The 22,309-nt window shown below is 41.5% G+C and overlaps 2 protein-coding genes and 1 long non-coding RNA gene across 3 annotated transcripts in view; 2 read left to right on the top strand and 1 right to left on the bottom strand.

The window, feature by feature from the left end:
- Positions 1 to 1,998: 1,998 nt before the first annotated feature.
- On the bottom strand, positions 1,999 to 13,687 carry LOC115585634 (uncharacterized). Its single transcript, XR_003984731.1, has 3 exons — positions 13,482 to 13,687; positions 3,035 to 3,205; positions 1,999 to 2,183 (listed from the first exon to the last, which is right to left on the bottom strand). It is a non-coding gene; the product is annotated as an uncharacterized LOC115585634 (long non-coding RNA).
- Positions 5,190 to 8,075, top strand: tmem82 (transmembrane protein 82). The gene is made up of 6 exons (XM_030424168.1): positions 5,190 to 5,447; positions 5,561 to 5,633; positions 5,800 to 5,992; positions 6,494 to 6,908; positions 7,139 to 7,326; positions 7,846 to 8,075. Exons 1-6 carry the CDS (start codon positions 5,357 to 5,359, stop codon positions 7,924 to 7,926), a joined length of 1,041 nt encoding a protein of 346 aa, XP_030280028.1. The 5' UTR covers positions 5,190 to 5,356; the 3' UTR covers positions 7,927 to 8,075.
- The window catches only part of spen (spen family transcriptional repressor), a 28,432-nt gene continuing 18,698 nt past the window's right edge, over positions 12,576 to 22,309 (top strand). Inside the window, exons 1-2 of the mRNA XM_030424167.1 lie at positions 12,576 to 13,023; positions 15,882 to 16,202. Of these exons, the coding sequence (XP_030280027.1) occupies positions 12,941 to 13,023; positions 15,882 to 16,202 (404 nt within the window). The 5' untranslated portion in view covers positions 12,576 to 12,940. The remainder of the gene's footprint in view (positions 13,024 to 15,881; positions 16,203 to 22,309) is intronic.

The following is a 22,309-nucleotide window of genomic DNA, read 5'->3' on the forward strand; positions in this document are numbered from 1 at the left end:
GAAGATGCTGGCTGAAGCTGGTAAGAGAGTTACCCACAGTAAAACGAGTCCAAAAGGACAAAGATCCAATTTTTGGAGACATGTCCTGTGATCTGATGAAATTAAAATTGAACTGTTTGGCCATAATAACAGTCGTTATTTTGGAGGAAAATGGGGGAAGCTTGCAAGCCTGAGAACACCATCCCAACTGTGAAGTACGGGGGTGTTTTGCTGCAGGAGGGACTAGTGCCCTTCACAAAATAGATGGCGTCATAAGTAAAAGAACATAATGTACAAATATTCAAGCAACATCTCAAGATGTCAGCCAGGAAGTTAAAGCTTGGGTGCAAATGGGTCTTCTAAATGATCAATGACCCTGAGCATACTGCCAATTTAGTTACAAAGTGGCTTAAGGACAACAAAGTCAATGTTTCGGAATGGCCCCAACTATTGTAAGAAGCTTGTGGAAGGATACCCAAAACGTTTGAGCCAAGTCATACAGTTTAAAGGCAATGCTGCCAGATACAAAATACTGTAAACACGGGAGGAGATCTCTGAAAAAGATTGGAACCGCTGAGCACAAACTGAGAAGACCCCTCAACCTCTGGTCACAGCTACAGTGAGGCCTTGAGCAGTGGACCCTCGGACAAGCCCTCGGAAGAAATGACAGTGATTGTAGAGACGATGGCAGCAGCGTGGTGATGCCTTTCACTAGGAAGCCATGCAACAAAGTGCTTTCTACAGTGATGATTGATTTGATAAAGTATCTTTGTTGCTGCTGTCACCATGTAAAGTATATGTAAACCAGACTTTACACGCAGTATAGAATGTGCGGTTAATATGACTGCACTTGCAAGATGTAATTTGATACTTTTCTCTTTAATATCAAGCTGAGTCCTTGCTGAGGCATGTTGCAGGGCTCAATTTTTCATTAAGGCAAGAAGAAGAAGTAAAATCTTTATCACATGCAATGGTACAATGTAGTGAAACTTTTATCTGTATTTAACCCATCCCTAAGCAGTGGGCAGATATAACCTAATATACACATTCTGATGGTCGAGAAACTGGAGTACTCGGAGAAAACTCACAGAAACATGGAGAGAACACGCAAACGCCACACAGACGGGAATCGAACCCAGGACCACTGGGCCGCAAATCTGTCTGTATATTATTCAGAATAAATAATACTTTACATTTATGACTTTCAATACGATGTAAAAAAGTGAAGACAAGGATGACAGACTGTCAGTGAATGAAACAAAAATCCCAAATCAGGCTTCCCTGTGAGCACGCTGTTTTTTGAATCTAAATTGTTCCAAAATGTATTTTCTCTGTCAGCAGGGCTCCATCATCAGCACCTATGGATGTAGTACCCTGTCGCGTATCCTATGATGTACATGGACACCAGTGCAGCCAAAGCTCCTGCTGCCTTCACTGCTATCCCAGTGCTGCCGACACACAGTCGGTTGTAGATCCTGTGAATGGAGCAGAGAGCGGGGCACAGTCAGGTCAAGCAGCTTGGGTTTACTCCCTGTGTTACTAAGTTGGTTTGATTGTAAAGGATTTACAAAGCTTAAAGGTTACTGTAGTTACTTGGGAATTCAGCGCTATGTTTTTGTAGATGGTCAAACGTTTGTTGTTTCAGAGATTTTACACAACCTTCCAGTGGTTAAATCTATCACAAAAATAACAGATTCATGCATGCAGTTACAGCATGTGTCCTTGTTGATCAAAGTGCAAAAGGGGGAAGTCTAAATGGAATGGATGGATGAAATTGCATCTCAGCCAATAGCCTTATCAGACATGTATAACACTGACTAATCCATATTTGACCTTTTTAATGAAAGATCCATTTCAGCCCATGTTGTTAGTGTAATCCAGACATGTCCCACTGTGTGGTTTGACCTCGTCCACATCTTCCTATAACTCTATTTTATCCTCAGTAGCACCAGACCACTTTTTTTAACTGTACGAAAACTTACTATTTGATCTTTGCATCTCTTTGTCAGCCGTCTCACCTCGTCATTGTAGACTGTGATCCCTCGACGCTCATGTTGATGTTGTCCTCGTTCCAGCGGTCGTATTGCACGCTGCCGGTACCGTGGATGTCCATGTGGGTGGTCATTTCTCTCTCAGATCAGAGGTTTATCCGGTGCCTAGAATCGATGGTCACTCACTCAGACACACTGAGGATGGCGAGGAGTCTGTGCGTGACAAAATGTCCGTTAAGCCTTTGAAGGAATCTTGACTAGTAGAAATAAGAAAAGGCAGAGTTCAATAGGACCTGACCTGTCTCCTTTAACCTGTGTAGAGGTTAAAGGAGACTTAAAGCTGTTCGATCATTTTTTTGTGCTTCAATCATCTACATGCAGTGTGGTGAAAGGTACCTACATGAGTAAAAGTGAATATATATCGTGTTAAAATATTACTAGGATAAAAATAAAAGTACACAAAAAGTACTTGATTAAAATACTTAATCAAGCATCTAATATTACATTGATTTTTAATACCAACTGTTGTTTTTCTGGCAATAAATGTACCGGTACTTGACTATCAAAAGTAAAAGAAGAAGTAAATTATATGTATGTATATACTGTTCTTTATCATATCTGACATTCAGTGTATTTCTGATAATTGAAATCAGTGTTGTTGTTTTTCTTAATCAGTTTTCAGATAGAATGACTTCATTTAAAACTGTGCAACTTTATCTCTGATGCAGTATGCAATCTGCAAAGTAACTAAAGTTACCAAATAAATAGAGTGAGTAAAAAGTGCAGTGTTTGTAATAAATTTAAGTAATGGAAAATAGAAAAACTCGAGCACAAGCACCTCAAAAAAGTACTTGAGTATATATACCACTAAATTACATCACTGTCTGCATGCAACATGTAAAAATGCACTTTAAGTATTGCTAAATGTCTTTTACATAATATGGCAGTATTCACAGTGTTTAGGAGCTAAATCAACTAGATTAAGGTAATCTGATTCCTAAACAGTGCTTTAGAGCAGAATTCACTTTAGATCCCCACATTCCGATAATTCAAGCTGTCCTCACCTGTACGAGTGTGAAACAGTCAACAGCCTTCTTGGAAAGCACCGCTCTCCAGCCCTTTTATGCCGCCTGCTTGGTATGAGACCTTGACCATAGTTCATGCGTTCACCGAGGTCAGCCTGTTGATTGGTTGTACCTGAGCTCTCCTCTTTCACCTCCTTATATGAGTCTTAACTGAGTGATAAAGGGCAATTAAAGCTCTGCGTGGATCTTTAGTCTCCAGTTGCATCACAGCGAACTCCAACACAAAAACACTTGTAGATTTCCACAATACTTCCTCCTCCCCTTCATGAAAATAAATGTGACTTGGTTTAATTCAATGTCACTTTCTTGTCTCACAAGTTTGTTCCTTGGGTCCAGTGAAGCAGTTGAACATGCTGCTCCTCCTGGAAAAACAGCAGCGCCCTCTTGTGTGTGAGATAGAAAAGGCAATTACACAATCTCAGCTACGCACTCATTTTATTGCTGTAAATGTACCCACTGGGCTTAAAATGTCACAGATGCCACCTTCAGAGCAGGAAACCAGAAGGCATCTGACGTGCCTGAATTCTTTTTCAGGTTTTCTTAGATGTGAACTATCGGCAGAAAATATTTAGTGTGATAAAAATTCAGTGTTTTTCTATCCTGGTCCCAGTACATTTGTTAGATTAACAAAATGAAATTATTCAAAGCAAGAAAGGAAGTTTTTCCTCCACCGACTTACCTTATCAAATAGCAAAATACAACCGTACACTTTCTGAATTAAAGTTTCTCCCTTTAATGGCGCTCCAGTGAATGTTCAGTCAGGAACACTATTGTTTTTGCATGCTTAGGCTTTAAGTTTACAGCATCCTGTCATTTATTCCTGCCACGCTTAACCCTAACCCACCTTTATTAATGATTGAATTACCTGTCATTATCTAGGGTTGTCAATTGACATATCAGCTGGTTACATCTATCCAATAGCACAGCAAAACACTTGCACTGTAACCCTGTCATGTTGATGCTGTTGTTTTTTTAAAAACAATCATCTCCCAGTAGATACTAAGTGCCACAGACTTTTTGCCAATAACTGTCTCATCACATATCATCTGCTGTAATAAACATTATCTTTATTTCATTAAGTAGTCTCCCCTAATTCAAATTGCTTTAATTCATATTCTGTCCCCACCTGAAACTGGCTCCGTAGTTAGAATATCCTTGGCACTGAATTCCCTGAAAATCTCCACCTCCCTCCTCCCCAGTCCATACTGCTAACTGCACAACAAACTGAGCTAACTTGCTAATGGCAGCTACAGTTAGTAGCAGTTAGCGGTTACTGTGTGACCCGCTGCCCACCGTTTTATTTGTAATAGTATGAGTATGAATTTGACAGGGGGAAAGCGTTTCATATTGCACCTTCAAAGATGGCTACAGGTTTTTAGGGCCGAAGGATTTCCACAAACCTAAGATGGAGGAATGGAGGTCGGCTCAGAAGAGGTGGGATCGACAAAGCAAAATGTATATAACTACCGTAATATGGGTTTCTTGGTGAGTTTAGACATTTGGTTGAAACTCTGACTTTGTGTTGCATGTTTGACCCTAAATTATCTTGTGTAAATTTAAATCATAAACGCCCCTCTCCTCTTTATATTGTCGTTCTCTTGATATTGTATTGCAGTTTGTCCACAATGTAACTCTACCATGACTACTTCTGTACATACAACATATGGCACTTGCTGCATGTCTGTCCTGAGAGAGAAGGGTCCTGTGTTGGTCTTTCTGCAGTTTCAAAGTTTCTCCCGTTGCCCTCTGTTTGTGTGTGTGTGTGTGTGTGTGTGTGTGTGTGTGTGTTGAGTTTCTTTTTATCCAAATCAAATATTTATTATTGTTTTAATATTTTAGATTATACGGCCTTCTGAAATTTGTATTTTGATGATTCATGATAATTGTACAAACTTGACTTGTAATATTGCTCTGGGCGAAACAAGATTTTTCAGAGAGCTATGGGAGAAGAACTCCTCTTCAGAGCGAATGAATATTTTAACTTCAGAGCACAACAATCGGGCCTGCCATAATTTAAGAGTCTTAAGTATTTCCCATAGTGCAATAACCTCTATTATCATCATGTTATGAGTCACACTGCTGAGGGCCTCTGCTTCGCCGGCACTCAGACGACCTTTGGTACAGGCTTGTGCATGAGCAAAGCTCAGTGCCGAGGCGTTGAGATAAACAGAAGAGCTACGCAGATACTTCACGTTACTGCAGCCTGATCTGAAATAACCACAAAATATGGTTCCAGAGTGTGTGACTGTGTGAGAGAAAGAGAGTAAAATTATTTATTGATTTTAAGTTAAAGGAGGCACGATGTTTTCTTTTATCACCTCGCGTCTTCCGACTTCCTTCCTCCCAGGGTGGTTGACTCTAGAGACAAATCCGCTGGACTGTTTGCTTCAAGGTGAGATCTATCTATTTTCTCTGGCGTCCATATTGCTACAGGCTGTTAAGTGTTTACAGAGGGCGGCTGGAGTATGTTATTGGTTGCAAATTCGGTGTTATGTGACCCCGCAGGACTGGTAGGAGCTTGTGCGATCTCTGTGCTCTGCTCCCTGCTGAGAGTGCACTTATTTCTAGAGGAGGAGAGGTGAGGGAATGGTCTATCAGCAGCTCTGTGCATGAATATGCATTTGGCATTACGTTGCATAACCTGACCAGTTCGCAAGATTTCCACCATCCTCATCTAAATATTTCAGACACTTATTAGTTTACCTGTAATTCTTACTAGATTTCTTCTCGTCTTCTTGTGACAGTGATCAAAAAGATAAAGACACATCAGATCAGAGGACACCCAGAGGACAAAGGAAAACGAAAGTTGGACTTTCTGAGACGCTCCAGTTTTTCTTTGTGACTGGGATTCTGGCTGTAGTGGGCTCCCGTGTTGCCTCCCTGGTCGTGCTGGAGTTTTGTCTCCGGGCACTCTCTGGATGGGTCACAGCCGGACCAGTAAGACACCAAACATGATAGAAATATGCCTGATACTCAAGTGTATCGCCTGATTTGCTTGTTGCTTCTACGGTGAATTTACGGCTGAGTTAAAGGTGCGATACGTAAAAAGAAAGAAAAAGGAATTGTTAAAAAACATATTAAAAATTAAAATATATCTAGCCATCCCCAACCTGTCCCAGTCCAAAGCTCCTGTGCTAGCTGTGAAAACACTTCCCTGGTCCCTGAGCTCCTAATCCGGACAGCTAGCTGCATGGCTAACTGAGCTAACTGGCTAAATGCAGCAGTACAGTAGGCAGCAGTTAGCGGTTACTCTGATGACATGCTGCCCCCTATTTGTTCTGAGTGTGAATTTGACAGATGGTCAAGTCTTCCATGCGGCACCTCTAACTCCTGCAATCTATCATGTCACGTTGACTCATGATATCTATTATAACACAAAGCCAATCATCTGTTTTGATTCATCCATCACTTCTATTCATACGCTCCTTTATTTCCCAGGAGTCCAAGAAATTTCTGCAGCAGCTGTTAGTTCAAAGCCAGTTCACTCTCGGCTGTGCCCTGAGCTGTGGTTTGCACTATCTCCACGAGGGGGCGTCCCAGCGCTGGCTATGCTCGCTCCTGGCAGCAGCCCTCAGCTGGTTCCTGGCTCGGCAGGCCACACTCCTGCTGCACCATGTCATGGCTCTGTATAGACTCCACAGCTCGCAGCGCTACTGCGGCATTTGCATCAGCCTCCTCACATCGGGCCGCTGCCTGCTGCCAATGCTGTGCAGGGTGATGATCATTACGTTCTCTGTGGCTGTGGTGGCCGCAATATCAATCATCAATAAACACTTCCTCTCTGCGACAGAGGCCCTCAGGTTCTGGACGCCACTGACTATCTGCTACACACTGTTGGTTGTGTACATGCAGGGTGAGAAACATGTAAAGTAAATTCAGAAATGAGGGGGAAAAGCTAATAAGACACTGATCAGTTTGGCATATCAACCCTTCTCAGGGCATAAGAAAATGATTCATTAGTCTGATGCCTCTATCCTGTCTTGTTCGACTACTGATTCATCCATCATCACTCCTCTATGACCTCTCCTGAATTGTGTACATTTTGACCAAATATTTGCCTTTTAATGCGTCTTGACTCTGCAGAGGAGCAGCACCGTCTGCCAGGCAGCCAGGCTGTCCTGAACACTGTGGCGGTGCGTCTTGGCGGTTTGATGGTCCTGATGCTGACTGTTGGACGCTGGGCCGACGTGCTCCACATCCTAATGTGTTTCCTGGGTGAGGCCAGCTGTCTAATCCCCACTATGGATCTGCTGGATGCAGCAGCCTCACAGGTCAGTGAGTCTCCCCGGAAGCAGCGCGCAGGGCCGAAAGCACTTTCTGTCCATCGGGACCCCAGAACTGGGGCAGAATATCAATGTGTTCATTAGAGTGGGTCCCAGGATGAGACCGAACTTCTCAAACTTGTATCCCAGGTGGAGAAGGTTTAAGATCCCCACGACAGATTCAGGTCAAAGTATTCTCCGATTCAGAAGACCGAGCCTACAGTGTATTTCACCGCCTGATGAAATAGTTCAGAGTTTTGAATAAAAGCACTGTTGATGCAGTGCTTGTAAATCTTGTTTATGTGAATTGGCAAAATGATGTGGAATCATTTCTGCAAATGAATGTTTTTTTTTTTTTTTTAGAGTAACCTATAGGACAATTCTGCAACAATATAATTTATAGATCATTTATAATTTATATTAGTATAATGTATTATTTAGGTGAATCATGTTAATAATATTGTTTAATCTGACAATTCATATTCTATGTTCTGCATCTCATCTGTCATATTTGTTATGCATACACAGGGTGAAGAGGATTATACGGACTACGTACAAAGGGACCGGAGACGGAGACCACAGGCACAAGAGAAGCAGCATCACAGATAGCCACTCTGGGATTTTAAAGACTCGTGGCACTTCTTAATAATGGCACTAATTTCTGTGAGTCCTGTTGGGGCTACATCAAAAATGAATGCTTTTGTATTTAGAATGTGATATTTTTTCATTAAAAGTCCAATATTATCACTTCTTGGGAATTTCAATCTCTTGAAAAATGTTTCCAGCTTTTTAAATCGTACAGAGAACGCTTGTCCAACAAACCCTGCCTGTGTGTGGAATAGTAAAATGACCCACACACTACTCACATAGACCTGACTATCATCTTGTCTGTTACACCTCCTTTCCTTTGTGACTATCAGTGCATCGACACTAATTCAGGTGACGCACGTGCAGTTCTGGATGTTATTCTGTCAGTTCTGTCTGAGCTCCGGGATGAATTAACGCTGTAATCTTGGAGAGGTTTTGGCATGCCAGATACTCCTGGAGAGAGCCATTGTTCCAGATTTTTCTTTGTGGGGCCCCAGAGCCGAGGGGGCTTTGTAACCCCGTCCACAGCCTGCTGATGGATGGGGGTCAAAATAAATTAATTTATAATGTGTATGTTATGTTGCTGCAATTACGTCTAGAGATCATCTGTTTCTTATGATCCAGCTCTAACATATTGTATTTTCTTTTCTTCAATTTATTAACAATATATGTCTTTCTTTAATCAACAATAGACACTTAGAGAGGCTATTCGACGAAATAAAACACAAGAATGCACATTATGACTTAATGTAACCATCTCTAGACTATGACACATGGCTCAAATTAAGGGTTTAGCATGAAACAAATATGTAATTTGCTCGAGTACACAGAAATGGATTAAATTGAGAAAAACTAAAGGGTTATAAAGAGTGTCGCAGCTCGGCTCTTCCACCTGCTGTGCAGACACTGACAGCTGCAGACGTCAATAACAAACGCAGACATGAACACCAGCCCACTCAGGGTAGGCACTTGGGGGACGTTTATTAATTTTGCCGTCGTTTTTGTCGCTTAATCTCGATTCAAACAACTTCCTGAGCCTGTGGATGTGATTTTCGCCTTTGTCGTCTCTCTCCTGAGGTTGTCTGGTTGGAAAAGAAAAAGGCAAAATGGCTGACGACAGCGTTCGTGCTGAAAAGTCACACAAAATGGCGTTAGACAAAGGAACGGCTGTGTTACTCGGTTTCACTCTCACTTCGGTTCCGTTTAAAATTCTTGCAAACATAGCCAATTTTTTCACTAAAACTCCGTCTCCCACATGAAGACACGTTATTACACATTATTCTTGCACTGACACCGACTTCTCTTTAACCACACGAGACGCTTATATGACAGATTTGTAGCACAGTTAGCAAATCTTGACGAGTCTCTGCTGTGTTTTTCTCAATAACGTCAAAACCTGGCTTCTTGTGACAATTTAGAAGTTCCCTGACATACACACCAAATTAAATCCACATTTTGACGCCGGTATTGTGCCCATGAGATGTGTCTTTATTGAGAGTTGTGGGTTGACAGAAACATATTCCATGAGAAAGGTTTTTGGATTATCTGTCCCGTCATTCCATGTCAAAAAAACGGCGTGTGAAACTACAGTGGGCACATTAGCCTGGCGGTCCAGCTCCCGAGATAATCCAGGTCTGAGAATCACTGACGAGGAAATTTAGTTTTGGTGTCTATAGTCGATCCACCAAAATAGGAAATTGTACTCCCATGGGTTTATTAGATTTTTAACTGAATATAGCTCCACATCAGGACGAATTCAGTAGTAGACACAGGGAGGACGTTCTCCATGAGCACCCGAATATGGTGAAAATACCCATTGAAATGACTGCGCAGTTGTTGACACCTCCTCTGGACACTTCCACACTTTTCTGTTCTCATCTGATAGGCACGCTGCACGCATGCGCAGAACGTTTTTCCCTTTTTTTTTTTGCCAGTCCCCTGTTACCGCATTTCAACGCAGGCGCACGTCTGCCTTCAGTGTGCGTGCTTAATATAGCAACAAAAGCAGAATAATGCTGTGGTGTAGTAACAGAGCTTTACTATTCCAAACTTTAATCAAATAACGGTTTTCTATTGGCCACTCAGTTACAGTATGGACACAATGTACTGAGGGTGAAAGTGACAGGAGACTCAGTTCGGCATCGATTTTATTAACACACGTGGACACCTTGATTAGGCTGAGGTAATGATTTAAAATAATCTCGGCTACACATTGAGTAGTTATCATAAAGATTGTAGGCGACCAACAGGGGTAGTCGTGGAATAAAAGGCATCAAAATGGTGCAGCTGTTATTTACCCCTCATCAGTGCTTATCACCACTGGTCTTTGGAACCTTTGGACATAGGCCCAATCACTCATGTTACTTATTAGCTTAAAGCAGAGATCGGACCAGGTCAAATTAGACTTTAGCTTCTACACCGTTTTGTATCCCACTTGTAGAAGGTTTGTCTTTACGGACTATCACAAGCAAAAGGCAGGCACGTTAAAGTGTAGAGCAGAATCAAACCACATTATGATGAGGTGTTTAATGAATGACTTTTGCAATCCCATGACTGTGGCATTGCTCTTGTTCTCAATCCCGATTTTGATTATCGTTTAGTGTCTCATCTTGACAGTCAGCAGATTCTTAAATGTGATAATCTCATTTAAGAGGTGTTTGTTTTATCAGCAGCTACAGTGCATTGCTAAAGACTACAAGGGCTTCTCCTTATGAAAATATCAACTCAATTTATTAACATGTAAAAGTGATTTGGTTTGAATACCTTTTTCAATCCCACAACTGCCAGACCTTCTTACTTTTTGAGAATATCCCTTTGAATTGGCTCTCTGACATATTAGTTTAAGTTGGACTGAAGTAAACCCAATTCTTCTTTTACACCACCTGCCCAAAATAGGGCCTTCTATGAGGTTATATTTGGCCGATTTGGCAGATGTTTCTAGCAAAAACAAAACTAGAAATTAAAAGGAATATATAAAATATAAACTGCTGTTTGCATTTTTATATGAGCACAGCAGGCACAGTGACAAGCAGTGACACGCAGGAAGACAGTCAATTAAGGGAACATTAGGGATTTGGTTTAGGACCATGACCGACAAGTCAAGTTTAAGTTTTTGCCCTCCAACGTAAAAAGGTTTGGATGTCCCTCTTTACAACTAATGCGTTCAGGTCAGCAGTTCTGTGATTAATGGATGAATAAGCTTTGGTGATAAGTCACTATCTACATGATTTTCTCCAGTTCCCCAAAACTAGGCTTAATATAATGGGCTTGTTAGCTAACTCTTTCAGTTTACAGAAGTGGAATATAATTATAGAGACAAACTAGAGGGGGAAAATGTGTCACAGTAAGTCATCAGTGCATTTTATTTTGTTTTAAATTCACATATAATTTCCTGTTAATGCTATAGGCCAAAAAATACAGTTAATAGTGAATAATGTAATAGAGATTCGCGACTGATATTTCTTACAGAATCACCAAATCGTAACTGAACTTTACTGGAGTTTATACATTTTAAACTGATGTCTCAGCCTATTGTTTTACTGAAGCTCAACACAGCCTCAAGTGATCTTAACATAAAGTAGACGTATTGTGCTCAATTTCAGGTGGAGAGTTTCGTTTTGTGTCGCTACTAGAATAGGCTTTAATGCTTTAATGCTCAAGAAACACATTTTTTTTTCTCATACTGTCCAGTGCTGAAGCAGTTAAATCCCCCTCTGTCTGAAATGCTCTGTTTTAGCGCCTGTCTCTTTAAGCCCCCCTCCTGAATACACAGTCTGTTCTGATTGGTCAGCTCACACGTGCCTGAGCCAGCACAGCTAACAACAACAGAGCAGATGTACTAAATCATTTCTTACGTGCTAAACTAACCACTGGGCATACATTATGCAAATGTACGACGCTGACATAGTGTGATGTAACAAAGTAACAGAGTCAAAGGCGAGACTACTGACGAAGCGTTTCAGGAGCAGTGTTTTCTGTGGGAGAGAGGAGCTTATGTTGGTGCGGACTTTGACCTTTTTATCTTGCAAGATTTACATACACAAGAACCTATATAACACCGAAGGAATGGGAAAAATTTAAAAAGCATAACAGGTCTCCTTTAACATTACTATGAGCTATGAGTAGCTTATGACTGAATCCTTCCATGTCATGTTTTTTTACTGATGTAAACCTATATTCTGGAGACAAATAAAGCAATTAGTGGTGACTTAAAGGTTATCAGTGATCAGTCCATCCATCCATTTTTCGAACCGCTCATTCTGTGTAGCTCCCGGGGAGGCTGGAGCTGAGCACAAAAGGAGCCCTTCCCGATTACACTCTGTAATTATTAGTATTTAGTTAGAGTGATAAATGGTTGACGCACCTCCGCAAACAATGAGCTTGCTGCTGTTTTAAAATGTGGTTTGATGGCTCACTTGATCATGTTTTTTTTTCCAGTTCATTGAAAAAAAAGGAGTAGCTCTAGAAATCTAGATATAAAAGGATTCCTCTTGTGCTCTGTTAATTTGACTGCATGCAAAGTGTCTCACCTTGCCATGCCCAACTGCGATGGGAGCCTCCTGTGAGTCAAAGCCTCTCAGATGTCAAAGCACCTTCATTCAACCAGGGGTTTTCTCACGCATGCGCAGCGGCGGAGGACTATCTCATCGGGGAGAAAAAAAGAAGTTCACACACAAAGCCACGCCTGCGCGGTGTGCCTCTCATTACAAGCGAAGTTGCTGCATCTTTTTAGGAAGCTACATGCTTTCTTTCGACACCCAAAGGTCGCATGGTGTCAGGGACGCGCCTAGTCACGGGAACAGTCCGGAGCGCGTTCATGAGGTGCAAGATCGCGCTTTAACAGTGAAGAGTATCAAACAGCGTGCGGGGATCCAACCTAATGGTTTACATTGGGTCACAACGACCAGTCAATGATTTGCGCCGAGTATTTTTTGCCCCTCGTCCGGCGTTTATTTTGCAAACGTTTTCTATTTTGCACGGGAAGAGACTGACATAGAAAACTCATCTGTATGATAGGGGAGCAGGAGCACACAGTATGGTCCGGGAAACCAGACATTTATGGGTGGGAAATTTACCCGAAAATGTACGAGAGGAGAAAATCATTGAGCACTTCAAGCGGTGAGTAGAGACACTTGTGAGCGACGTGTGTGAGTGTGTTTTGTGCCCAGTGTGAGGACGAGTGCACGGCCAGCATCTCTCCCTGTGTTGTGTCACATTTTAGTGAAGTCGGGATGAAGCAGGAGGTTCCCCCCGTAGTGAAGTCCCATTTGGCAACTGTGCTGTCAGCTCTCCGTACGCGACAACACCGAGATAAGAAAGAGAAAAAACGGCTAGCACGCGTCAGCCACCCAGCTAGCGGACATATGGTTTTGCCATTTTGACACCAACTTGTAGGCTGTAGGTGATAACTTTACTCGCCCTTTCATGTTGTGTGGCTTCACATTCGCGCCGGGTAACCGTTTGACTTTTTAGGAAGCCAACCGTTTCCCCACCTGGCGACCGTTGAAGAAAAACACAGTGTCTGTGTAACGTAGCCGCTAACAGCACACCGCCAGTGTAAACAAACTTCAGCCTACCTGGCGAGCTGCTAGCTTTGTACAAGCTGTGTGCATTTCACGGTCGGCATCTCTGGCAGACTATGAAGTCTGCAGCCTGAGCGGATCATGGACCCGGTGTTTCACTTGACTCTCCCATGAGTTTGTCAGGTCACAGCCTCCAGCCAGACCCGTGCACAAAGTGTGCCCAATTAGCATACAATATATATCTAGCAGAGTGCACGGCGGCAGCTGCAAAAACCGGATTGTTTTTTAAAAATGTATACATATATTATTTGTCCTGAATTCATCACAAGTCGGTGAATCCTCCGAGCTGACGCGACATCGCGCCGCCGTCCAGGCTGCAATTGTTTCAGACTGGCCGTGATTGAACAGGCTGCTCCGCGTTAACGCTGATGTGCAGCGTCGCACCGTTGCAGGAGGCTACTTGTGCTTACTTTGAGCTCAGATTGAGCTCAGAAACGATCATCTTTGCCACATTATCACCGCGGTGTCCCCCCCTCCCTCCAGCTGCTGACTCGCACAGCCTGCAGCGGGATCTGATTTAAGGGGAATCAGACAGCATATCGATATTTTAATTACGATATTCAAACTGAGCTCCGCTTGTGCATTTTTTTTTTCTGTGAGTGTGTTTGGGTTTATGGAGCAGACACATCCTTTACGTATTAATCCCATATGCATCCTATAATTTATCTTGTGCTTTGTTGTCTTCCTTGGAGGGAGAATAAAAAAACGTAAATATGATTTTTTTTTTGTGTGTGTGTGTGTGTGTGTGTGTGTGGCTTTCATGACTGCCTGCGCGCTCTCGCCTCTCTCTTCTCTTCTCGGCTGTCAAGGAAATAGCAGCCCGCCTCTCAGTCCATATGTGCTGGAAGAGCAGACTGCCGAAAAAACATCAGTCTACCTATATGAGCGACGTCTCCTTCTTCACTGTGTAGGCGTCGCCATATCGGCCGAAAGCTGCTAAATTACCAGCCCTAAATCATTCATGTCTGTTCAGCAACGTCGCCACCGAAAGGCGCGTTTGTCCCGGCGTGCCCCCCCTCATCCTCCTCCACCCCCCCAACATACGACTGTGCAAAAAAAATTATAAAACTCAAGATATTAATGTCGTTCCTTCGTAATATTCGTCTTTTTTATATACAACAGACGGATGCAGGTGAGCTACAGACATAGTTCGTGTCTGACTCATGCAGCCTCGCTGCAGAAAGCACGATAACGGACTACCTATGTGCCGTTTTTATTTACATTAACCCGATGTGCGTAACGTTATGTGTTTTTTTTCTTCTTTCTGGGGGTGGGGATGATGATCCGGCTGCATGTTGTTGCAATAGCGGAGGAGGGGTGAAAGTGTGTCGGCGGGTCCGTTTTAGCACGCTGCCTCAGCTCCAGCGTTAAACCCAGAGGTAGTCGGGAGCATGCAGGTGCATGACAGCCCCAATGTGTTATAGAAGTCATTGAAGATGGGGGACGGCAGAATGAGTAAGCAGTGTGAACAGCTTTTCTAAAATGGCGTCGGAGGCTGTTCAATGTTGGGAAGTGGCATGCCAATGAATTTATGGGCACCCCACTGTCTCCGTCGGACAGTGAAATACACTCCCGAAAAATTCTTGGAGGTGGAGGAGGAAGAGGAGGAAGAAGGGGGGTAATGATAGCAGGCTTTGTAATCCCGGACTAGGTTTGAAAAATTAAGGGTGATGGACTTCCCATCATTCAATTCAGGCATCACTTCACGAGGTGTTTACAGGCATATTAAGAAGATCAAATAGGATGCCATTGAAAAACACTTCATTATATCTTGATTTGGGGAGGAAAGTGGGAATGATGTAATGTATGCAAAATTGTGCCAAAACCCCTTTGCTTCTCGTGAAACAGAAGGAGCCACATAGACGTTATTGATTGTTTTTCTTCTAAACCCACACACGCGCCAACACACACACACACGCGTGCGCGCACACACACGAACACACGGCCAATCAGGAAATGTCACGTCTCTTTTATATGCAGCCCAGGCTTCATCTGTATGCCTTCCAGCAGCTATAAGCTTACGGACCCCCGACCCCACCCCCCCAGAAAACATGCTAATGTCAGAAAATATATGCAATGCATTTATTAACATGCAGTGTGCCATGGTTTTAAGTCCAGTTGCTGGGTTACTGTTGCCTTGTAAGAAAGTACATCAGAGCAGGGAGAAAAAAAAAAAAAGGAGCAAAGCCACCTTAGTTCCCGCCCCTCCTTAGAGACAGGCGCGCGCACACACACACACACGCGTGTTGACATAATTGAATCCAGCACTATGCATTTAAATAAAAGGTGCTTTATTGTCACAAATAATCCAAACAGAACAGCCCTGTTTTGATAATCATAAACACTGATGCAACATAAAGTGATCACCTTGTCTTCTCCCCGTTTTCTCCTCAGATATGGACGTGTGGAGAGTGTCAAGGTCCTGCCTAAGCGGGGTTCAGAAGGTGGAGTCGCAGCCTTTGTGGATTTTGTGGACATTAAAAGTGCTCAGAAGGCTCATAATGCTATCAACAAGATGGGGGACAGAGACCTGCGCACTGATTACAATGAACCAGGCACGATACCTAGTGCTGCGAGGGGGCTGGACGATAGTCTGTCCTTAGGCTCTCGTGGCCGGGATGTATCAGGGTTCACAAGGGCGGCAGGGGGGGCTGTGTATGGGCCCCCCACGTCGCTCCACAGCAGAGATGGACGCTATGAACGCAGACTAGACGGGTAAGTGGACAAAGTTTATCTGAAGGCAGGGGGAACCGTGGTTTCTGGTAAACACCTTACCTCCAAGCATCTTCCCACCATCTATTCATTTACTTGTTGAAGGGGGAGAGGAGAAAAAGAGTTCATGCTCAAGAATTCAGTCTTATAGGGATCCCCTCTTAAGTTCTCAGAGTGTGCCCAGCGCTCCTGGATTCATAATTGCAGGTAGAGATGTTCCATAAGGGAGAGCATGTTTGTTCACAAGGGAATCTATTATTAAATGAATAGTCAATAGTTTAAAATGGCTGTTGGGGATTATCTGTGATCTTAAACATCTCCTGTGAGGTGGATATATCATATGCGGAAAATGCGGGGCAAAGATTGGATATCGTAAAATTTCCCAGGATTATTGGAGATTGCTGGAGAGAGAGAAAGAGAGGGAGAGAGAGAGAGAGAGAGAGAGAGAAAAAGAAAAAGAGAAAGAGAGAGTGGTCCAACGGCCATCCCTGGGATTCCCCTAATCTGGAGTTACTTGCCCTGCGCGGTGGATTAATGTCACCCTTTTTTTCCTCATGTAACAAAACATCCATTATATGTATAAGGCACCATTGTTTGGATTAGTCTAATTTGGTTTTCAATTATCGTGCACACCTCACGGAGGTGTTCGCTTCGCTCGTGGGGCCGGAGTCACAAGGATAACCATCACAGGATATTTATTCCCATCTGTTGGATTAACACTGGCCACACACTTTAAGGATATGCTATCATGCTAAAGGTATGGGTTCCTTTCTTGGTTCTTTTGGGGTTTTTTTTTTTGTTTAATTTGGGATTATATCTAAAATCAGGGCATTACAGTTTGAGTGCTGGGAGACCTCTACTGGTGAACCATCTCAGTAGAGACAACAAACAGAAGTGAGCAAATGACTTTATTTTTTCCTGCCTTATTTTTGTGGAGATTATTTTTTACTTCTCAACAACTGAGACTAGCAGATTTATTGAGGACCAATACGGACTATGTTTGGATCGTACAATTCAAAGAAGAATGCTGGAGATTGAGACTGGAAAGTTGCTGCTGGAGATAACCTACCTCATGTCTGTGGATTACCTGCACCTTTCTTGAATGTGGAACTATAACTAAACCTTGGATACAAACACATACAGATGAGGAGAATGTAGTTGCACCCATTAACTGCATTTCTTACTGACTCAGCACTGGTTTGGACTGCATGCAGGCTCTTCTGCTTGTAAAGGAGGCAGAGAACAGACATGAGCATCCACAAGCTTCAAAACCGGACTCCATCCCAGGAATGAAAGCTATGAGCAAGCATCTGGATTACCATTAAGAGACATGTTCTTTATTCTTAATCTGTCATGGCCAGATTTCCCTCTGCCAGAAGGAATTTGACTACGTTACTGCTGAGCAGAGTGTGACCAAAGAGGGACGTGCTGGACTTCATAAATGAAGATGCAAGACGTATTTTTTTTCCCCAGATTTCCTTCATCGCTTCTGGGGAATCAATGGTGCACTACTTCCTGAAGACGGACTCCTGGATATCATGTGTTTTTTATTTTGCTGTGCTCAAGTGCAACTTTGTTTTTTTGCATGGATGGATATATCGACTCAAATGGACATTTTCCAGCATACAAAACATCCCAACATGGATTCGTACAAGGTCGTGTTTGATTACAGCATTTTAATCCAAACGGACACTCCAGCTCATCAAAGCACACAAGGTCCCCTGCCCCGAAGACGAGGATTACATTTTCTAACTTGAACAATTTTGCTTCAATTTTTTTGCCCTCTCCACTCAACATTTTTGCCCACATTTTTCTGCTCACAAAGTTCTGTCTCCCTAGATTGTATATGGAATTATAGGTCAAGTTACCACTCTCTCAAAAGGTTGGTATGTCCTGCCCTGTGTATTTTAGCTGTCCTCTCTAACCCCCTAGTTTGAACCCCTGTCTCTCTCCATTTTCCCCACTAACCGAAGTAGCTGGTACATAGACTGTTATCACTGCCTGTGTGTCTATGCAGAAATCTTTACCTTGTATTGTTTTCCTTTCTCTTCCCCCACCTGATCCCACCTTCAGCTCCTTTCCCCCGTTCTCTTTATGATGAATTGAGCCATGTTGCAGCTGTTTATTCATGACAAATGATCCGAGTAAAAAACAAAACAACACTGCCTTAATATAACACAATGATTGAGCTGTGGAATCAATACAATTTAAAGATTTGTCACATAATGATGATGATAATAATAATAAATAATTGCAATATGTGCAATAATAGTAATAACTGGAATAAGAGTGAAGAATAAGAAGTATTTCCACATGACTGGAAAAACTAGAGAGACAAAATTAAATGATTTTGATTAATAGTTGAACATTAAAATGGGATTTTTTTTTCTTTATGTTAAAATTATTAGTTGATTTATCAACAGCTAATAAGCGATAGTCACTAATATGAGTCTTTAATTGAACAAGAATACAAGTAATTTGCATGTACTTTTTAAATGACTGTTGGTTGGACAAAACAACATTTGGAAATGTCACCTTCGGCTCCCGAAGAAAAATGTTGACCAAAGCATTTTATAGACGGGGAATGATTGATCGATTCATTACAAAAAATAATCTGCATACTCATCAATAATGTAAATAGCCAGTAATTCCAGGCTTGCAGTCTTGCAGTTTGGGTTTTTTACATGTCCTCAGCTTCCTTTTTTATAGGACAAGAGCAGAATTTGAATGCCATATAACTTGACACAGATTGCAGACTCAAAATTAGATTTTCAATTTTAAACCTGTGAGAAATCTAATTATTCAAGATTATTTTTAAGCATTAGCTGTTATTAGAGATAGTCATAGATGGGAATAATGCAGGTACAGAGATTACATTCTGTACATCCAAAGTGGATTAAAAGTCTAGCCCAACCAATACTCCTTTTGGGGCATCATTTAGGAGTAAAAAAAAACAAATCATCACAAACATTATTGGCAGAAATTACCTCAAGCATCGTTTTCTCCATTACGTTCTGTAAGGAAGTTTTAGTATGGGATGACCAATGTGCCTTTACAAACAAATCTCAGATGTATTGATCAGGCTCTAATTTTTATGCTCTAGTATCAATGGCTTTTTAGAAATTTGGGTTCTGTTTGACAGTTGCAGGCGTTTTTGCAAATCAGTGAACAGGACAGGGTCATGGCATTACTGGGATTACAGGATTGTTGCATCAGTTGATGGGTAACCTTGATTTGTCAGGTATTTAATTCACTGGTTTAGCCAAAAATGGATTCCAATGAGGTTATTTTTGATTTTCTTTTTTTTTTTTTTTTTAAAACAGGTTTTTGATTGAGTTTCCAGAAGTTCTGTCTCAGTCTATATCAGTATTACAGCTGAACAATTCATCAACATATTTGCAAAATCACTATATGATCAAGTGCAATATCAAAATTGCAGAAGATGCAATTTTAGGTTAAAGTTAAAATGTGTGACAAAACAACATTATAATGTACTTTAGTGGTGGAGAGATGCCCTGGCCGACAAATCTTATTCTATAGATGTAATATAACATGTTTATTTGGTATAAAGTCAGACCCCAGCAATAGTTTTTTTTCAGTGAAAATCAAAATTGTGACTAATAAAATGGCAATTGTAATTTTTTTTTTCCCTCAAAATGATCATGATATGATTTCCCACATTCATACATATCGTGCAGCTCTAATCATTATCATGATGTAAAGTAATAGATTTCTGTTTCATGGTTCTTGCTTTAGCCGTCAAGGACAACAAGATGCTCCACAGCTGCGCAGCTTACAGTCAGGATGCATGGCTTAGGGAAATCTAACAATAAACTACTTATAACAGTTTTTGAAATGATTTTGAATTAAATTGAAATGCATGTATCGCTCACACGCGACTGAGCCACCACATAAGACTGCTTTTTAGCATGCTGCTGGAATGCATCCTCATAATTATGCTGTTCGCGTAATCCCAAAACAGTTGATGTGCTCGGCATGCACCAGAGCAGACTAATAATCAAACACTGATGGAAATTCAGCCAGGAAAAAAAAGTCTAACTGAATTATTTTTAAGCTCCATGAATAATGTAGAGCCTGTTTTGTGTAAAGTGAAATTGAAGTGAAATTGAAGGCTATCTATTGAGCAGTGAGCCTGCGCCACCAAATTAGCATTTTCGAGAGCATCTGGGGGTCAAGGTAATCCATCACTTTCACAGCAGACATCGTTGTGCCATAGATGTTATTCATGAATCCAGCACACAGATGATTAAATCAAATAAGCTGAAACAAAATTTGCCCCTGACCCGCTGTACTTTACGTATAGCGCAGTGAAATACAGACATAGAGCTCTTGTCCTAAACCAATTTATCCTCAACATCCAGGAGACCATCCCTTGCAGCCTTTTGTTCTCATGACCTGTGGTGCAAAAGCCTTTCATGGAAAGACTTAATGACAGCCACTTATGGCCTCAAGCAATGTCGGTATCTGTAGGTTAGATTTATGTCGGATGTTTACGCTCAGGAATATTTCAACATTGGCCCGACAGAGTATCCAAATAACGTTATCAGATAATTGCACAGGGACTAACCCTGCAAACCCTAATCAGTAATTGTCATTTGGTTTTTGGCTTGCATTTTTTTGCTTGGTTAAAAAGAAATAAAACCTATCCTTTCAAGCAGATAAAATTAAGAACATTTTGGTTGGGGAAAGGATTAAAGGTTTTTTTTTGTTTTTTTTTTGGAACAAAGGGTTAAGTTTTGGGAAAAATGCAGTCTATCAAAGTCCTCTCAAGTATAGCTTAGAATGTTAATGGGAATATGCGTAACACATTTCTGTCAGGTGTAAAGGTCAGGTTGGGCATTTTAAGAAACTCATCTTATGGATCATTTACCAAAATGCCTTTCAGGACATCACAGGGCATTAGTGATGCAGAGGAAGACGCTTGTGTCATATATCTTCAGAGAAATGGCAGCAGCCTGCTGCCAGCAGCTCTTGTAACCCGTTTTATGTGGTTTCTCAAGCCGAGACAGAGACATAGGCCGTTCACTCTGTAACCATTTTAAGCCACGGAAACTCACGTACAGTATTTGAGTCCTCATATGTTTTTCTGAAAACATTAAAATGTGTCCAGCTATTATCCAAAACAACTAATAAAGCTTTTCTATTGGAAACGCTCCACTGCACATCCTTGAAAGTTGTGAAGCACAAGAAAGTTTGAAAATCATAAAGCTTAAAATATCCCTTTAAGGAAGCCTATAAAATGTGCATTGTGTTAATGAAGTAACTAATTACAAACATTTGCTTGAGATTCAGAAAGCTTTGTGCCTTCACTTAAGAAAATGCTAACCCAACGCCTCTTTAATGACATGAACAGTTTCAGAAGTTTCTCCACGTTACAAATGTTTTTTGATTTGTGCTTACAGCTCTTTGTTTCTTTGGACAGCGTAGCAGCATCAGACACCTTTTCACACAGATGTAATCAAACTGTCTCTGATGGTCCAGGTCAATCAAGGATCTAAAAGATTTGCATGTCTTTATCAATTATCCATGGAATTTTGATTTTTTTTGTGATTTTCATACCTATTTTCTTCCATTCGATATTGTAAACGAGACCAAGCAGAGCATCATCGTCGTTTTGTTGAAACTTAGGTTATGTTGTGGGTTAGGTTAATATTTTCGATTCATTTGCTGATAATTTTCATGATCAATCGTTTAGTTTCTGAAATGGCAAAATCGTATAAAATGATCATCATAATTCCCTACAGCCCAAAATGATGTCTTCAAATAGCTTCTTTTGTCCAACCAACATTCCAAAACCCAAAGATTCTTAATTTACTGTCATACATAACAAAGAAAAGCAGCAAATCCTTGCCGGTTCATTAACTTTTGATCAACTTATCAATTAAACAACCCATCATCACAGCTGTAGTTATGCAACAGTTAATTTCCTACAGTAGTTTTTTCAGGCATCCCTGCCTTTTATTGGATAGTTGAAAGTGGGAACCAAATCTTAGGGATGGGAGAAAGAAGTAGTGAGGGTCTAAAAGGCTTCCAAAAATGTCCCAGTACCAGGAACCAGGAACTTTTGTCACTGCCCATGCTCAAACCAA

This window comes from Sparus aurata, chromosome 7, assembly GCF_900880675.1.
Source record: "Sparus aurata chromosome 7, fSpaAur1.1, whole genome shotgun sequence".
In the NCBI taxonomy this organism is placed as follows: Eukaryota; Metazoa; Chordata; class Actinopteri; order Spariformes; family Sparidae; genus Sparus; species Sparus aurata.

Coding starts and splice junctions, on each gene's coding strand:
- tmem82 (XM_030424168.1), top strand. CDS start 5,357: ATGTTTTCTTTTATCACCTCGCGTCTTCCGACTTCCTTCCTCCCAGGG. Junction 5,993..6,493: donor GATGGGTCACAGCCGGACCA/GTAAGACACCAA, acceptor TTTATTTCCCAG/GAGTCCAAGAAATTTCTGCA. Junction 7,327..7,845: donor TGGATGCAGCAGCCTCACAG/GTCAGTGAGTCT, acceptor ATGCATACACAG/GGTGAAGAGGATTATACGGA.